We start from the raw sequence: 18,519 nt of genomic DNA on the forward strand, positions 1-18,519 counted from the left end.
GGAATCATTTTAAAATTCCCTGATCATTTGGAATCATTATCAAATTCAATGACTATTTGGAATCATTTTAAAATTCCCTGACCATTTGGGATCATTTTCAAATTCCCTGACCTTTTGGAATCATTTTCAAAGTCCCTGATCATTTGGAATCATTATCAAATTCCCTGACCATTTGGAATCATTTTCAAAGTCCCTGATCATTTGGAATCATTATCAAATTCCCTGACCATTTGGAATCATTTTAAGTCCCTGATCATTTGGAATCATTATCAAATTCCCTGGACATTTGGAATTATTATCAAATTCCCTGACTTTTCCCTGACCATTTGGAAACATTTTCAAATTCCCTGACAATTTGGAAACATTTTCAAATTCCCTGACAATTTGGAAACATTTTCAAATTCCCTGACAATTTGGAAACATTTTCAAATTGTCTGACCTTTTGGAAACATTTTCAAATTCCCTTACTTTTCCCTGACCATTTGGAATGATTATAAAATTCCATGGCCATTTGGAAGTAATATCAAATTCCCTGGCCATTTGGAATTATTATCAAATTCCCTGGCCATTTGGAAACATTTTCAAATTACCTGACTTTTCCCTGACTATTTGGAATCTATTTCAAATTCCCTGGCCAATTGTAATTATTATCAAATTCCCTGGCCAATTGTAATTATTATCAAATTCCCTGAGCTTTTGGAATCATTTTCAAATTCAATGACCATTTGGAATCATTATAAAATACTCTGGCCATTTATAAACATTTTCAAATGCCCCGACCTTTTGGAATCATTTCCAAATTCCCTGACTTTTCCTTGTCTATTTGGAATCTATTTCAAATTCCCTGACTTTACCCTCGCCAATTGTAACTGTTATCCAATTCCCTGAGCTTTTGGAATCATTTTCAAATTCCCTGACTATTTGGAATCATTATACAATTCCCTGACTTTTCCCTGAGCATTTGAAATCGTTATCAAATTCCCCGACTTTTCCAGGTCGTGTACGAACCCTGTAGTAATTCCAAATTTCATACCCCCTTTAGTCATTGAAAACGAACTTTCGACTAACTCCAGCGAAAGTCTCGATCCCAAAATGGCACTAGTACACGCGCGTCGAGCGCTTCGCTGCCCAACTGAAACCAGGAACATCTTCGACGAAAAACGTGTTCATTCATAATCTCCAATTTTAACTCGGACGGCTGGCTTTTCATTCATAAGCCGCTAAGCCTACTTTTTTACCGGTTTACGCTGGGTTAAACAGACGATTGTTATATATAAATCGCTCCCCTTACTTACAAAACCAGGTAACTCGACTTACGCGAGTTGGTTTCTTTTCGTCCATTCTTCAAGGGCATTTCAACTTTCATTTATAGTAAAAATACACTATTTATAATTCGATTTCCCCATGGTTTTCTGATTATAACTTAATTTTTATAATATATTTATAAAAATACACGAAAGTAAGTTTTTTTCAAAATTTCAATTCAGACAATCTGCGATTAAATTATATTATCAATTATTAATTCAATTTAATAAAGATTAATTGGTTTGAGCTAAAATCCAAAAATTTATTTTTATTTTTTTGGGGTCATTTTAAAATTCCCTCACTTTTTGGACCATTTTCAAATTTCCAGGCTTTTCCAGGTCGTGTACGAACCCTAATTATCTTTCCAACTTGGTGACCCCAAAAATTCACAGGAATTATAGGCAATTTGTAGGTGGTGCTTTGGGTATTAGCCTAGCTGATTATTATTTATTTATTTAGTTTAAGCAAAATAAAGGAAAATATAAGATACATTCATTTAAATGACAGGAAAATATAGGTTTCAAGTACTTATGAAGTTAAAATCCAAGTACTTTTTAATTTGGTTCAAAAAATGGTTGAGCGAACGAAAATTTCCAATATTTCAAAAATTATTTCGAACTTAGATTTTGATATCAAAAAACATATTTCGAAACATGTAAAGCCCGAAAAATTCCACAAATATAGGAAAGTAGTGTAATTAAAGGAAGTTACACTAACACATTGAAAATATAGGAGTGGTCAACCTGAATTTGGCAGCAAACCAAATCTACAGATTTTAACCATTGATAAAAAAGCCTTACGTAACCCATTTTCTAAATATAAACAATGTTTTACTGAAATTGAACTATTCGAGATACCTGCTTTTGCAACTAAGATAAGCCTTATGTCCAGCTGAGAAAGAACACAACGTTAAATGTCTAAAACCTAGTCACATGCCAGTGAACGAAAGTCCGATAAATGGGTTAAGTTTACGCTGCATTATTATACCAAATATCGTTGTCTGCTTCGTGAAAAAAATATATGAAATTTTGAAAATTGCCGTACGATGCCTCGGGGCAAAAAGGTATCCTGCCCGCGAGACCAACGCGCCGTTTGGTGAAGGTCAGGTCACGTGGGAAAGACGTTAGAAAAAAAAACACAACGTAAAATATATAATGAGATATTATTTAGTCAATCCGTTGCAAAACAAGCTCCCACAAACGCGGCTACCGAAACCCGGAGACGTCTCGGCTCTTCGCGAACGGCCACAGTGTCGCCATCTCTAGCGCGCTGTCAGAACTAATCATTTTTTTTCAAAAGTTGTTATATCTCTACGGATTAGCGTTCGTTGAACAAATATTAATATTATAGAGGGTATTTTTTAACGTGGAATTTTTATGCATTTTGCTTTACATAAGAAAATTGTATTATTTATAAGAAATTACCATTTAAAATATCAAAATACAAGAGTTTAAGGATATATAACGATATGAAGTCATTTAAGCCTTAGCCAGGAATTTTATATTAGAAGGGTATACAATACGACCCAGTTAAAGGAATTAATCACTAATCTTTATAGAACTTTATCAGTTTCATATACAAATAAGAAATATTTTGTATTTGAGTTAAGATCTTATAGGATAATTTCGGAGTTACGATTCTATATATTATAATTTTAGATTTATTATTCTATAGAATTATTTCAGAATGGTTGGAAAAAACTTTTTTTCGGGAAAAACCGAAATAACCTTTTTTTAAAACCCTGGTTTATATTACTTTTAAACTGTTTTTTGGCTTAATCGTAAAAGTTAAAACTTTTAATTACCATGGTTAAAAATATTAATTATAAATTGGTTAAAGCATGACTGATACTTCATGGTATTTTTCAAGCGGTATTTTGTTCTGAATAATTTACAGATTTAACATGTAAATTTTAACTGTTTTTAATAAAAATACCATGAAGTATCAGTCATGCTTTAACCAATTATTAAATTAATTTTTTTGGCTTGTTTTAATTCTTCTTGATTCTACGTACACTTTATTAATAACTAAAATTTTATTTGAGTTTAAAAATTAAAGTACCAAAATTAAATGCCCAGATTAAAAAAAATAACTTATTTTCAGGGGCTAGATTTATTTACTTTGACTCTCTAACATTTTTGTTAAAGATTTAAACAAAAACACAAGTTTAGATGTTTTTCTGTCGAGTATTATTAGCCAATAATCAACTAGAGAACAGAAGTATCGCTTAAATGTTTTGTTGTAGATTTATTTTCGGTTTTGAATATTAGAAACGTCTCGCTAGTTTTAGTTTTGTTTCGATAATGTACAAATATTTTGGGAGAGAAGACATTCTTGTTTTATTTTCGTTAGTGTTTTGGTCAGAAAATTTATAAATAATTGGGAATAATTTAAAGTAAATCATAGCAAAAATAAAAGAAACCAAAGGATTAAAAAATCAACGGTTTTTATTAAAAAATACTTGGTTTAAATTATGGTTTAAGTCAGCCAACCATGCATTTCGGAATTCAGATTCTACAGAAAGTTTCCGAATTCAGATTCTGTAGAAAGCTTTCAGAAATCAGATTCTATAGAAAGGTTTCAGAATTCAGATTCTGTAGAAAGCTTTCAGAAATCAGATTCTATAAAAAGGTTTCAGAAATCAGATTCTATAGAAAGGTTTCAGAATTCAGATTCTATAGAAAGGTTTCAGAAATCAGATTCTATAGAAAGGTTTCAGAATTCAGATTCTATAGAAAGGTTTCAGAATTCAGATTCTATAGAAAGGTTTCAGAAATCAGATTCTATAGAAAGGTTTCAGAAATCAGATTCTATAGAAAGGTTTCAGAAATCAGATTCTATAGAAAGGTTTCAGAACTCAGATTCTATAGAAAGGTTTCAGAACTCAGATTCTATAGAAAGGTTTCAGAATTCAGATTCTATAGAAAGGTTTCAGAATTCAGATTCTATAGAAAGGTTTCAGAATTCAGATTCTATAGAAAGGTTTCAGAACTCAGATTCTATAGAAAGGTTTCAGAAATCAGATTCTACAGAAAGGTTTCAGAAATCAGATTCTATAGAAAGGTTTCAGAAATCAGATTCTATAGAAAGGTTTCAGAATTCAGATTCTATAGAAAGGTTTCAGAGTTAAGATTCTAAAGGAATCATTTGAGAATGGAGATTCTAAAGAAATCATTTGAGAATTATGGTATTTCATAGAATAAAGCAGAATTATAATATTTAATAGGAACAGTAAAGAATTTAAGTATTTAGTACGACCATTTCTAATAATACGATTTAAAGTATTTTAATATTTATAGGACCATTTCAGAATTTCGTTTGTAGGCCGGTCAGAATGTGAAACAAATGACAGTCGTTCACAATAAATTGGAAATAGTTTTCAAAATTGAAACATTCAGTAGATATTTCCCTAAAATAAAATACCGCGTTGGTTTATTCTGGAATATACTCAGTACAGTATCGTGACCAAAAAAGGTAGTTTTTCGATCAGGGGACCAAATGAGGCAGAACATCCCCGGAGAATAAACTGCAACATCCGTTTTTACAGAAGGGGACCCCACCGCCAAATGGGCCCCGGTCACCAACAGCCAACCCCCGCCTAAGCTTGATACACCGAATCATCTATCTACTAGAATAAGATCACCATTGGAGAATACCTTGCTCGACAAATTTGCCTATATAGGAAATCGAAAGAATCGACTATTTGCAAATTTATGCCCATTATCATTTGTTCGCTTTGTAAAATAGCCTATTGTTTTCCCAAGAAACCAGGGCGATCAAAAATAAATAGACCGTTTTGTGAAATGCTTACGGGGAAACACAAGTTTAAATGGAAGCCATTTAAGGTTTAGTTTTAACGCTTTTATTTACACAAGATGGCGCTTTTTTTAACCTTCCCGAAATCGGGACAAAAATTAAGAAATATTTAAACTCAGCGTGAAATCCCGTACAGGGTTGCCACAAAATTTTTAGATTCAAATTCCCTGACTATTCCCTGTTTTCCCTGACCATTTTAAGAGATTTTCCCTGACTTTTTAAGGTCAAATTTTTATTTTATATTTTACTTTTATCAAAAGTAAATAAATTTTAATGAACTTATATTTCAGTAAAAAGGTTATTGCAATGTTGAAAAAATTAGCCAAACTTTCAAGGAAATAAATGATAATCATAGAATTTGTCATAGATCTGGTCTAAAAAATAAACTTAAAAAAGTGCCAAGATAAAATTGAATTCCCTGACTTTTTACAAATTCTAAAAATTCCCTGACATTTCCCTGACTTTTTAGGTCCATTCTTAAATTCCCTGACTTTTTAGGTCCTTTCTTAAATTCCCTGACTTTTCACTGATTTCCCTGTTTTCCCTGACGTGTGGCAACCCTGCCGTACACATTTTTGGTGTATGTCCAACCCCCTCGGTTGGCGCCATCTGGTGTGACTTTGGCAATTTAGAACCCTACCGCTAATGGCGTTACCCCTGTAAAACCACCTTCTCCTACCTTTATTTTCCTGGGCGTTTGAGCCACAGCGTTGAAGGTGCTGGACAAATCCGCCATTTTCTTCTTGGGGGTCAGCATGTGTTTGACCCGGTCTAAGCTCTTTTCAATGCTGCCGAACACTTTGCGCGCCGAGGAGCGGCCAGAAGGGTCTTTGGTTGGAGTTCTCAAGGAATTACCATTTAAAGAGGTTTTGTTCAAATCCACCTCGACTGATTTTGAGCTGTAAGAAAAGATAAATATGTTAACATAATAATCAAATTATGATCATGGTTATTGATTTCATATTTATTTGTAAAATTTGTTTAACTTAAGTAAGCTTTATTTTTATTGATTTTTAAAATATCTTTCCTGGCCATTGTGGCCAATTAATAATTTGCTTTCATCTGGCAACCCTGATTACTACACCCTTTCGAACACGAGCAAATTAGTTTTAAAAATAATTATTTGAATATAGTCAAATTAGAATTCAAAGAATTAAAATATTTATTCGAACAAAAGCAAATTAGAACAAAAACGTACTTGCACATAATCAATTTAGAATTAAAATAAATATTAGAAAAAACAAATTAAAATTAATGATAATACTTAAACATAAGTTTATTGTGATTAAATTAAGTTGAATTAAAAATAGCTTGAACATAATCAGATTAAAATTAAAAATGCTTGAACATAATCAGATTAAAATTAAAAATGCTTGAACATAAGATTAAAATTAAAAATGCTTGAACATAAGATTAAAATTAAAAATGCTTGAACATAAGATTAAAATTAAAAATGCTTGAACATAAGATTAAAATTAAAAATGCTTGAACATAAGTAGATTGTAATTAAACGAGAATAAATACATTGCTTGAAAATAATTTAAATTAGAATTAAAATAACTTTTCGAATATAATCATTAAAATTAATTAAAACACTTCAACCTAAGTAAATTACAATTAAATGAAACTATAAATTTGCTGGAAGATAAGAAAGTTAGAATTAAAACAATTATTCGAACATAAACAAATTAGAATAAAAATAACTATTTGCATATAACCACATTAAAATTAAAAATTAATAAAATACTTGAACCTAAATAAATCGTAATTAAAATAATGCAGCGAAACCACGTGTTGCAAAAAACTACGAAAACCAAAAGAAAACACGTTCCGAAGACGACGGTTTCTAATATAATACACCTGTTGCGAATCATTTTGAATCTATCATTATTTCGGAACATGTCCGTGATCATCACGAAAAAGAAAGACTTGAAAATTCGTCCTCGGGCGGAATCTTACAAAATTAACTCGTCATCCGCAGTCGGACACGTGCGCCACTCGCGCGCCATCTTGACTGTTTCAACGCCCCCGGCACCAATCTAATTCGCGCGCGGAAAAAACGCCCTATTACAAAATTGCGAGGTTAAGGACATTCAACTTCGGGAACGCGAACGGCTAGCAATAAATTTTATTTAAATCAAGCATTGTAACCCGGCCACCTGAATCAATGACTTTAAAAGTCGCCCGATGACTTAGGCCTAAGGTGGTGCTTTCGGTATTAGCCTAGCTGATAATTATTATTCTTATTATTATTGTTAACTTTTAAATTTAAATCACCTCAATACTACAATGTACGAACGTAAGATCTATAGAAATGTCAATTCGGAGTAAACTTTAAATTTCATTTTAAATTAATAATTTAATTTAAGATGATTTAAAATTTTAGTTTTCATTTAGCTGCACTCCAATTGTTAATAACATTTGGCATGAAACCTTAAAAATCTATTAAAGTCCGATTGAAATCAAGGAAATATATATTTTTTATAAACAAAAAATCAACACCCTTGCACAGCAAGCTCATACAGACGTTTACATTTCAGTTCTGCATAGAAGCAAAAATTTAAGTGCAATCACATTATTATTATAAATAAACAAGGTGCTCTGACACTAACTTTGAGATTTAAAGAGTATTTTCATGTTTATTTTAATTGAGATTTCGGGATTTACGCCTTGATTTTAAGATTTCCAAATAAAAAAATATTTCTGTCTGCAGATAACAAATTCGCCTAGATACAGGGATTTTTAAGATTATTCCAAGATTTCAAAAATATTATTTTCTGTAGAGAAACGGATTATAGGATTCCAACCCAGATTTTGGGATATTCGTATAAATTTTAAGATGTCTAAAATATTTGTTTTCTTCTGTTGAGAAACGGATTCTAATATTTCAGAATACGAATTTCGTCGAGGGGTCGGACACTTGCCATTATTTTGTATGGGATTTCGTAGAGATTTTGGCGATTTTATCAGTTCTTTTTGAAGTGATTTTGGGATTTCAATGTTAAATTACCATAGAGAGAGTAAAAGATTTTGCGATTTTCGACAAAGTGTAAGGGATTTTGGTAAATGTCCGACCCCTCAAATTTCGTCAATATGTTGGGATTTTCTGCTTAATATATCTTTTAAAAAAGATTTGAACACTAATTTCCATTCCTATTAAGTCAATTTCAAAATTTTCGTAACCAATTTTTCCCGTATTTTCAATTGGTTTTCAAGATTTATAAATTTATTTGTCAATAGGGTGTAGTCCAAATTATACAATGTACATATGTACATGATAGAACATGCTTCTAAACAAAGTGCAACATTAATAACCCGCAGAATCATAACGGGGGGGGGGGGGGAGCGATAGTCAACGACCGAGAGGAAGGCAATTTTTCATTTCGGCTCTAAAGAAAAAGAGCTATTAAGGAAGAAAAGGGGGTCAAAGGTCAAAGTCATTGAAAATTAAAAGATGGGAGGCGGGCGTCGACGTCAAACGAGTTTTCATTTATATTTCATCTTTTAAAAAATAGATGGGATACACTCCACAGAGGTCGTTAGTTCTTAGTGACGTCACTAATGCAATACGAACAAGTGTGTCTATCAATCAAAATATTTTATTGCTACATTAACTATTAATTCACAGGAAATTAACAGATTGGTACAAAATTGCAATATTCTAGTCTACGGGTACTGTGGGGTTTCCCCTTCCATAATACTTGTTTAGGTTAACGGTAATAGTTAGTGTAGGGAGGTGTTGGCTCGAACGGGTGGCATGCAGGGCTTGTCACCACCCTCCTACGCATTGTAACCCGGCCACCTGAATTAAAGGCTTCAAAAGTCGCTTGACGACTTAGGCCTAAGGTGGTGCCTTGGGTATTAGCCTAGGTGATTATTATTATAATTATGTGTTTCTTCGGGTAATTTAAAAGATTTCGTGGTTTGATCGAAAATATTCTTATTGAAACGTTTAAATTTCACAGAGGAGTCATAAAGGTTGAAAAGTAACAATGATAGGATTTCATAAGACCTTTTTAAATATACGAATAATATCAGGGTTCATACAACATTTGGAAAATTAATTTCCCTGACATTTCCAGCTTTTCTCCTGGAAATTTCCCGGATATATCCAGGTGCTAAAGCACCGTATGTTTTCGTTTAATCGAACAAATTATATATAATTATTGAGGCGCTTCCAGACTCAAACGAATTTCCCTGATATATCCAGGTTTTGGTTAAATATTTAAAATTTCCCTGATATCTCCCTGATTTTTTTGGAAAGAATCTGTTTCACTGATATTTCCAGGTTTTCCAGGTTCTCCAGGTTCGTATGAACCCTGAATATTAGTGCTTAAATGTAAAAGGTCAGAAAAGGTTTTACTTAAATGATCAAAACTCCTTAATTTAATATCTTTCATTCAAACTAAATATCATGATATATAAATTAAAATTATCCGATACGATTTCAAAGTTACCGTCAATAGAAGCAAAATTTGCAGTTTGTAACTATTAAACTCAAATGATTTGTATTTTGTATGTTACATTCTAATTGCCAGTGTATTAAATCTTTTTTTATATTTCTATCGATATTCTTCGTTATCTATTCCCATACTCGTAAGGTTTAAATTAACTAGAGCTCAAAGTGAGTCTAGAACCCAAAGAAATTGAGAGCTCAAAGTGAGTCTAGAACCCAAAGAAATTGAGAGCTCAAAGTGAGTCTAGAACCCAAAGAAATTGAGAGCTCAAAGTGAGTCTAGAACCCAAAGAAATTGAGAGCTCAAAGTGAGTCTAGAACCCAAAGAAATTGAGAGCTCAAAGTGAGTCTAGAACCCAAAGAAATTGAGAGCTCAAAGTGAGTCTAGAACCCAAAGAAATTGAGAGCTCAAAGTGAGTCTAGAACCCAAAGAAATTGAGAGCTCAAAGTGAGTCTAGAACCCAAAGAAATTGAGAGCTCAAAGTGAGTCTAGAACCCAAAGAAATTGAGAGCTCAAAATGAGTCTAGAACCCAAAGAAATTGAGAGCTCAAAGTGAGTCTAGAACCCAAAGAAATTGAGAGCTCAAAGTGAGTCTAGAACCGAGGGAAGTTGAGAGCTCAAAGCGAGCGAACTTCGCTAGGCTGGTTACCGTTTAGTTCATTAGGGGCAATCAGGAAGTTAGCTACACTCTGTAAAGTAAAGTTATAATCGAAGGTCGAAGCAAACGGAGACACCCTGTATCTCGGAAGAAACCCGCCCTACCCAGACCAACCCCTTCGACGTTATGACAAAGACAATTTATGCAAAGTATAAAAACCTAGATTCTTCCTGGAATATATAAAAAAAAGTGATTTTTTTGAAGAGCAAAAAGTGCGAATTCGAGAGAGGAGATGAAATTTAAAACCGATGAGTACGCTCCGACCGAAAAAATATATAAAAAGCCCAGAAATGAAATAAATGTGCCTGCGAAATTGGTACGGCAGGGGCCTGCTGCTGCGAGGCGAAATGACGGAGCTCCGTCTTCCCATATTTCCAGCCAAGATTGAAAAGCTACATAAAATTGAGAGCGCCCTCTCCCTTCCTTACACAAGGGGAGATCCCGAATTATGATGTTGCCCGAGAAAAAAAAACTCGTAACTACGTTTTCAGCATTTTAGGGAAAATATCATATATAATATAAAAAAAAATAATATTTAATATAATATAATATAAAATAATATATAATAAAATATAAAATACAATATATAAAATAAAATATATAAAAATAATATAATATATAAAATAAAATATATAAAATATAATATAAAATAAAATATAATATAATATATAATAAAATATAATATAATATAATATATAAAATATATATAAAATAAAATATATAATAAAATATAAAATAATATAATATATAAAATAAAATAAAATATATAATATAAAATAAAATAATATAATATAATATATAAAATAAAATATATAATATAAAATAAAATATATAATATAAAATAATATAATATATATAATATAAAATATGAAAAACAATTAAATATATAATAAAAATATATACAATTAAATACAAAATATAATATATATAATATACAAAATAAAATATATATAATATACAAAATAAAATATATATAATATACAAAATAAAATATATATAATATATAAAAAATACTTATATAATATAAATATTTCATATATTATAATATAAAATATAATGAAATGCTTTTATTTAACGTGCACAACAACAGTTACGTATCGAACCAACAAGGTGTCCACACGGTGGGTTAAAAAAAGGATTATTTGTTGAGTTTGAAATATTTAGAAATGTATACACTTATATGAATGTAAAACTTAGGGATTAAATATAATTTAACAATTTTAATATAATATAATATAAAATATCTAATATAATATCCATAATTAATAAACAGAAACAACAATACAATCTTCTGCTATCACTTGCTAAATCCATTTTTTAAACAACGCCAGTTAATACAAGTTTCTGTTTCCTCTGGTGGCGGAAACTTTCAATATTTTAAAATAGGGTACTGGTATATTACCTTAGAGGTAATAAGACTGAAAAACTAACTTGTGATTTGGCAAATATATCAGTTTAAAAATAAGGAAACTCTAAGCAAATTTCAATAATCAGAATCAAAGATATTTGTCAGTGAAATGAAAGTTGACACTCAATTAGAATATCCGGCCCCCAGACCATCCGGGCCCGGACACTCAATTAGAATATCCGGCCCCCAGACCATCCGGGCCCGAGACTATCCGGGCCCTAGGAATTTCTACCGACTTCCACCTTTCTTGTCAAGCCTGTTAATTACATCCAATAAGCACCAAAGACTTGACTTTAAATATTGCATCGAATTTGTATCTTCCAAGTATGATTTTCTTTAAAATAAGAATCAAATCTACCTTTTTATTCATTTCAGATTTTTATATTAAATTTATGGATTTTTTTGAACAATTAAAGACTATTTTCAGGTTTAATTGATAAATACTTTGCTTCTACTCGTTATTTAATCAATATTTTAATTTGAATATCTCAGTTTGCATTGAAATATAGCATGCGATTTTAATCAACGACTTTTTGGAAATAATAATTTAAATCATGAAATAAATTTAAAAATCACTATTTAAATTATAATTTAAATCAAGGATTTTTAAAAATTACGAAATACATTAAAAAATTTTATTTAAATTATGAAATAAATTTGAAAATATTCGATTTAAACTATGAAATACATTTTAAAAATATTTGAATTAAATTACGAAATAAATTTGAAAATATTCGATTTAAACTATGAAATACATTTTAAAAATATTTGAATTAAATTACGAAATAAATTTAAAAAATTTGATTTCAACTATGAAATTCATTTTAAAAACATTTGATTTAAATTATGAAACTATTTAAAAATATTTTATTTAAATTATGAAACAATTTAAAAATATTTTATTTAAATTATGAAATACAATTTAAAAATATTTTATTTGAATTATGAAATACATTTAAAAAATAATTCATTTAAATTATCACTAATTTCAATATCACTACATAAATTATGATTTAAACTCACTAATTTCTAAATCTTTAAATAAATTATGATTTAATCTATCACTAATTTATAAATCTCTAAATTAATTATGGTTTAAACTATCACTAAGTTATATATCACTACATAAATTATGATTTAAACTACCACTAAATTCAAAATCACTACATAAATTATGATTTCTAAATCTCTAAATAAATTATGATTTAAACTCACTAATTTCTAAATCTCTAAATAAATTATAGTTTAATCTATCACTAATTTATATATCTCTAAATAAATTATGATTTAATCTATCACTAATTTATAAATCTCTAAATTAATTATGGTTTAAACTATCACTAAGTTATATATCACTACATAAATTATGATTTTAGCTATCACTAATTTATAAATCTCTAAATAAATTATGATTTAAATAAACCTTATTTAAAAACTAACTTGTTTTAAAAAATATTTTTGTAGTTACGAAGTTTTCCCTCTGAGGTGGCGAAACAGAGGACCTTACAGTGAAATCGGATGGAGATGATCCAGAGAGCGACAGCGTGAAATGGAATGCCCGCCCCCCGCCTGAACGTCATCTTCTCCTATGATTTACTTCGTATATTCTTTATTGAGCTATTATAGCGGGTAACAGATCAGTTGGTCATTCTCTATCTAAGGAAAAGGAAATCCTTGGTGCCTCTCGCGTATGATAATTTTATAAATATAAATGGCTTTTTAAAGAGTGATGAAATTCCTCATCAAATATGGGATAAAATAAAATATTTGATACTTTTTATTTAATATGATTGAGCGATGGATTTTCCTTCGGGAAAATGCCTATGGATTTATAAAAGCGGTATTTTCTTAAATACGGCGCCAGTCTAATTCATTTTAAATTTATTGCCCAACAACGTACTCTGCCCACTTGGAGATTAAACCGGTTTAAATCATGATTACGTGATTAAATTAACGTTATTTAAAATTTTATATAATTAGATTGAAATTGGAAGGAATAGCGTGAGCCGAAATTCGACCAAACGGAGCCGTCGAGTTTTAAGATTCGATCAAACGGAGCCGAGATTTAAAATTCGATCTAGCGGAGCCGAGATTTAAGATTCGATCTAGCGGAGCCGCGATGTAAGATTCCATCAAACGGAGCCGAGATTTAAATTTCGATCAAACGGAGCCGAGATTTAAGATTCGATCAAGCGAAGCCGCGATGTAAGATTCGATCAAACGGAGCCGAGATTGAAATTTCGATCAAACGGAGCCGAGATTTAAGATTCGATCAAGCGAAGCCGCGATGTAAGATTCGATCAAACGGAGCCGAGATTGAAATTTCGATCAAACGGAGCCGAGATTTAAGATTCGATCAAACGGAGCCGAGATTTAAGATTCGATCAAACGGAGCCGAGATTTAAGATTCGATCTAGCGAAGCCGCGATGTAAGATTCGATCAAACGGAGCCGAGATTGAAATTTCGATCAAACGGAGCCGAGATTTAAGATTCGATCAAACGGAGCCGAGATTTAAGATTCGATCAAACGGAGCCGAGATATTAAGTTTTCTAAATCAGTTTTTCTCAAATATATTTGAAACTAATAAATAATTATACAATGAAAATGAACTATCGTTGGCGCACCAGTTAGTCTACGTTAAATAATAAATTTCACCTCATTTCATTGATTAAATCAAGTCATTCAGACATTTCGCGATTCCCAATAGACCACCGACCAAAATCAGCATAGCGGTTCCTTCCGAAGGTGGTTAGGACCACACAGAAGAAACCGAGAGATTGAAGTATGACTTCAGATCTTTCAATAGGAGAGAGATTTGACTAATCTACGCCGCCTCAGCCCTTTTCAATATTCACGACTGATTCAAATTTAACTATTCGTTAAGAGAGTTCGCCGAAAAGTAATGACCCTCCGCTACAAAAAGAAGTTCCAATAAATCGTTCGAGAAATATGTCTTCGGAATTTCACGCTCACCGTTCGGAGACCACACAATGGAACGGCTCTAAAATATTTAGTGAAACACTGCGGGCTACGACGGGTCATATAGGTCCTTTAACAAAAATTTGATTGCCTATAAATCTCGACACCTATGCCTTCAGTTAATTCTTTTTCTCGCATCTTTTCTGACATTGCACTTATGACCAGCAACTCCATTACATCCGCAATTACATAATACGCCCAACGCGGGGGGGGATATTTCACGAAAAATGGGAGTCATTTGACTCTTACGGACTTAGTGATAAACTGAATCATGATTCAAAATGTAAAGCGTGAACTACCCCGCCTGACGATGTAAAATATTAATTTTACAATGCGTAGTGTGAAGGAATATTAATTATTTACAAGCCATATTTTTTGTAATTGATGTTTATCTTTTTACTACAGTTTTTTTTTAGTGTAACTGACTCTAACGGTTATAATTTAAAGTCCCCGATTTTTCTCTGACTTTGTAGGCCTACTTTCAAATACCATTTTCCCTGGCCTGTGGCAACACCGGTATCGGCTATCTCATGGAAAAAACTAGTTACAGGATTTCCCACTGGTATTTCCCTGATTTTTCCAGGTGCAAGGTAACCTCAATTAAAACTAATATGAACAGAATACTCATTTCATGATTTATATTTAAACTGAATTGGTTCCATATAGTTATATTTAAGATTAGTAATAAAATCTTTAATAAGAAAAACTTATTGATTCAAATTTGTATTCTGTAGGGCAAACTTTCTAAACCCTCAACCAAAAAAAAACATACGAAAAATAAAGTATAAATTCCATTAAAATTACAGGGAAATATTGCTTTTAATTCATGGTTCAGGACGCCCAATCAAATATTTAATTTTTTATAGGAAAAATAGGATTATATTTCTAAAAATATAAAACTTTATAGGAATATTTTTCTAAATTATAGGATTTTATAGGACTATATATGCTCGTCTCATTTACTAGAGCCTTTATGCATGTAAAAGCGAAATCTATATTTAGCGAAATAAACCTTTGATTTACACTTAAAGAAACTAGTTTATCCCAAAAATATACTAGTAGCTAACCATGTTAACAATAACAAAAGTTTAGACTAGAATGACTTTGTATAGGAATTTATGATTTATCCTATAGCTAAATCTAGCAATTTAACTGAGTCCCGGAATTTGAAACCGAAAAAATAATTTTAGGATTTTATAGGACTTTTTGGGGATTTTCATAAAAATATCGGATGTTTTAGGACATTTTTGAAAATATCGGAATTTATAGGTATTATAGAATCTCTGATGGTTTAATTTGGTTTCACAATTAATACTAATTTATATTACAATTTACTTAGTCATTGCAGTAAAAAGGTAATTGTTTTTAGTCCCGCCTTTTGCTAGTCTACAGCATATATGTATTTGGGATTCGTTACAATTCTCAAATAATTATTTAACGAGAGAAAATAAAAAATGCCCGGTACAAAATGTTTTGACAGAAATTCTATAGACTTGCAATCTGAATCCTACAAGCAAAATAATCCCAATTTCTACATAATCTATAGAAATATACTGCAACTTGACCGAAATTTCTAGAGAATCTACAGAATCCTATAGCGAAATGACCCGAATTTATACATAATTCCAAAGGAAAATAGAAAAGGACCCAAATGTTTATAGAATCTACAGAATCTTAAAACGGAAGACCCGAATGTATATATTACCTAAGGAATCCTATAGAAAAAGACCCAAATGTCGATAGAATCTACAGAATCCTATAGTAAATGACCGAAATTTCGATAGAATATAAATAAAATTGTAATTTTCAATAGGCACGTTTAGGTACATCAATAGCAATATTTTTAGTACACTTTCTAGAGATTTTTATAGGTTTTATAGAAAATCCGTATAAAACATTTGTAAAAGCATATTTATCGACGAATTATTTTTGGTCGTTTCAAAATATGTCAAAGGAGGTTACATAAAAAACATTTAGTTAGACACTCCCACAAAAGATTATGCACTTCTGATACAACTCACCGTTTTTCGAAGGAGCCGTTGAGAGCAGGTGAGGCGAACACATCCACCCCGCGTTCGGAGGACGGAGTTCCAGGATGACCTGCACAATCAATCCAGACACATTGAAATTAGTATTTCACATTTTATATTTAGAAATATAAAAAATAATTTGATTTTTATTTTATTAATTTTTAAATATGTCCCTTTCCTTAACAATTTATTAATAATTTACTCGTTAACTAAAATTTAAACCGTTTAATTAAAATTAATTACTACCTGTAATTTGGTTTGCTCCAAAAACTAACTTCAGTTGTATATTTTTATAAATGCATTCAATGGATAATAGTCATATTTTACACCACTTTGTAGGAAAATTACTATCAAATTGCTTTGAAACGTTCACTTATATAATTGTTTTAAAACGTTTACTTTTCAAATTGCTTTAAAATTTCTTTAAAATGTCGTTTAAAAATTTCTTTAAAATGTCGTTTTAATTTTTTTTAAATCGTTGTTTTAAATTTTTTTAAAACGTTGTTTTAAAGCATTTTTAATTGTTTTAAGACACTTATAATAAATGAATTTATTGACGAAAAATCAAAAGCAAAACCATAAAAATTAAAAAAATTATTTAAAATTTTTTTAAATTGATTTATCACATTTATTTTAGCACTGTTAAAAAGTAGAATTTAAGACCCTTTTCTGAGTGAACTTTATCTATGTTTATATTTCTAATTGCCGTCAACAATTCATCAGCCAGTAAAAAGTGGGAAACTTTCAAAAATAATACAATTACAACAAACATTTCCCGTATTACACGCGCATTTAATGGTGGCCTATCAATTTTGTGTAAAAATGCACGCATGGCTCCACTCAGAAAAACATTGTTGAAACGATCAGTGGCCATTAAGATCCAATCCCCCCCGCCACGAGAACAGGGGGTCACCACGTCACCAGCGCGCGCTCCATTCGCGTCGAATGACGTCGGGTTTAGGGAGCCAATGAGATCCCGAGCTGATTTGATTTACTGTTAAGGGGAGGTGCTTACTAATCGAGCGTGATAAGCGTTGGAAGCGAAGCTAAAAATCTATCTAAAAATAAATAAATACACACAGAAGGAAAAATGGCCAATTCTTTACAAACAAAACGTCTATATTTGGCGAAAGGCTAAGATATAAACAGTAGCTATTCTCCGTATTAATAAACGCAGACAGCAAGGAGATTTGGAAAATTTTAAAAGGCGAGTTCGCCCAAAATTTAATAGACTCGTGATTTAGAAAATATAACAGCGTCGACGATAAAGGATTAAATTACCCGAAGACAACCCAACCGATTATAAGATCATTGTCAAAACGCAAATATTTCTACATTGAAGCCACCGATCCCGAATGTTTAACGACGCAGATCTATTCTTTGAAAAGCTTCACCGTTCCGCCCCCAGACGGCGCGTCAAATGCCGCAATATGGCGAGGAATTAAGGGGAGTTAGAAAAAATGCGACCGCGGTACCCCGGAGATAAAACCCATATTTTTTGAGCGCCTCTAAAAACACAATGATTTTGAAAAAGGGGTTGCATTTGGCTAATCAGATTATGAAGGAGGATTTTGTGATATATCGAAGACTGAGGGAATTCTTGAAAATAGGGGGAAAATAGGGGTGAGATTGCCAAGGGGTCGGACATAACAAATCTTACACGAGTTTTGTAAATGCCATTTTTTAAAATTAATTTCGTTGGATATAAATCAAATTAATTTTAAAAATAATTGATTTAAATTGCTTCAATGTATTTATGAATAATAATTTTAAATTTATAATTTCCGTAGCAAACTAAATTATAAGTAGTAATTTAAAATTTTAATGAATATTAATTGTTTGAAATAAATAAAATATCGAGTTT

The 18,519-nt window shown here is 31.1% G+C and overlaps 1 protein-coding gene across 1 annotated transcript in view; it reads right to left on the bottom strand.

The window, feature by feature from the left end:
• The window catches only part of LOC149926311 (maternal embryonic leucine zipper kinase-like), an 80,380-nt gene that overhangs the window by 36,083 nt on the left and 25,778 nt on the right, over positions 1–18,519 (bottom strand). Inside the window, exons 11-12 of the mRNA XM_090159077.1 lie at positions 16,647–16,725; positions 5,801–6,020 (exon numbers count right to left, since the gene is read on the bottom strand). Of these exons, the coding sequence (XP_090015203.1) occupies positions 5,801–6,020; positions 16,647–16,725 (299 nt within the window). The remainder of the gene's footprint in view (positions 1–5,800; positions 6,021–16,646; positions 16,726–18,519) is intronic.

The sequence above is a fragment of the Leiobunum rupestre genome, chromosome 9, assembly GCF_980474605.1.
Source record: "Leiobunum rupestre chromosome 9, qqLeiRupe1.1.hap1, whole genome shotgun sequence".
NCBI lineage: Eukaryota > Metazoa > Arthropoda > Arachnida > Opiliones > Sclerosomatidae > Leiobunum > Leiobunum rupestre.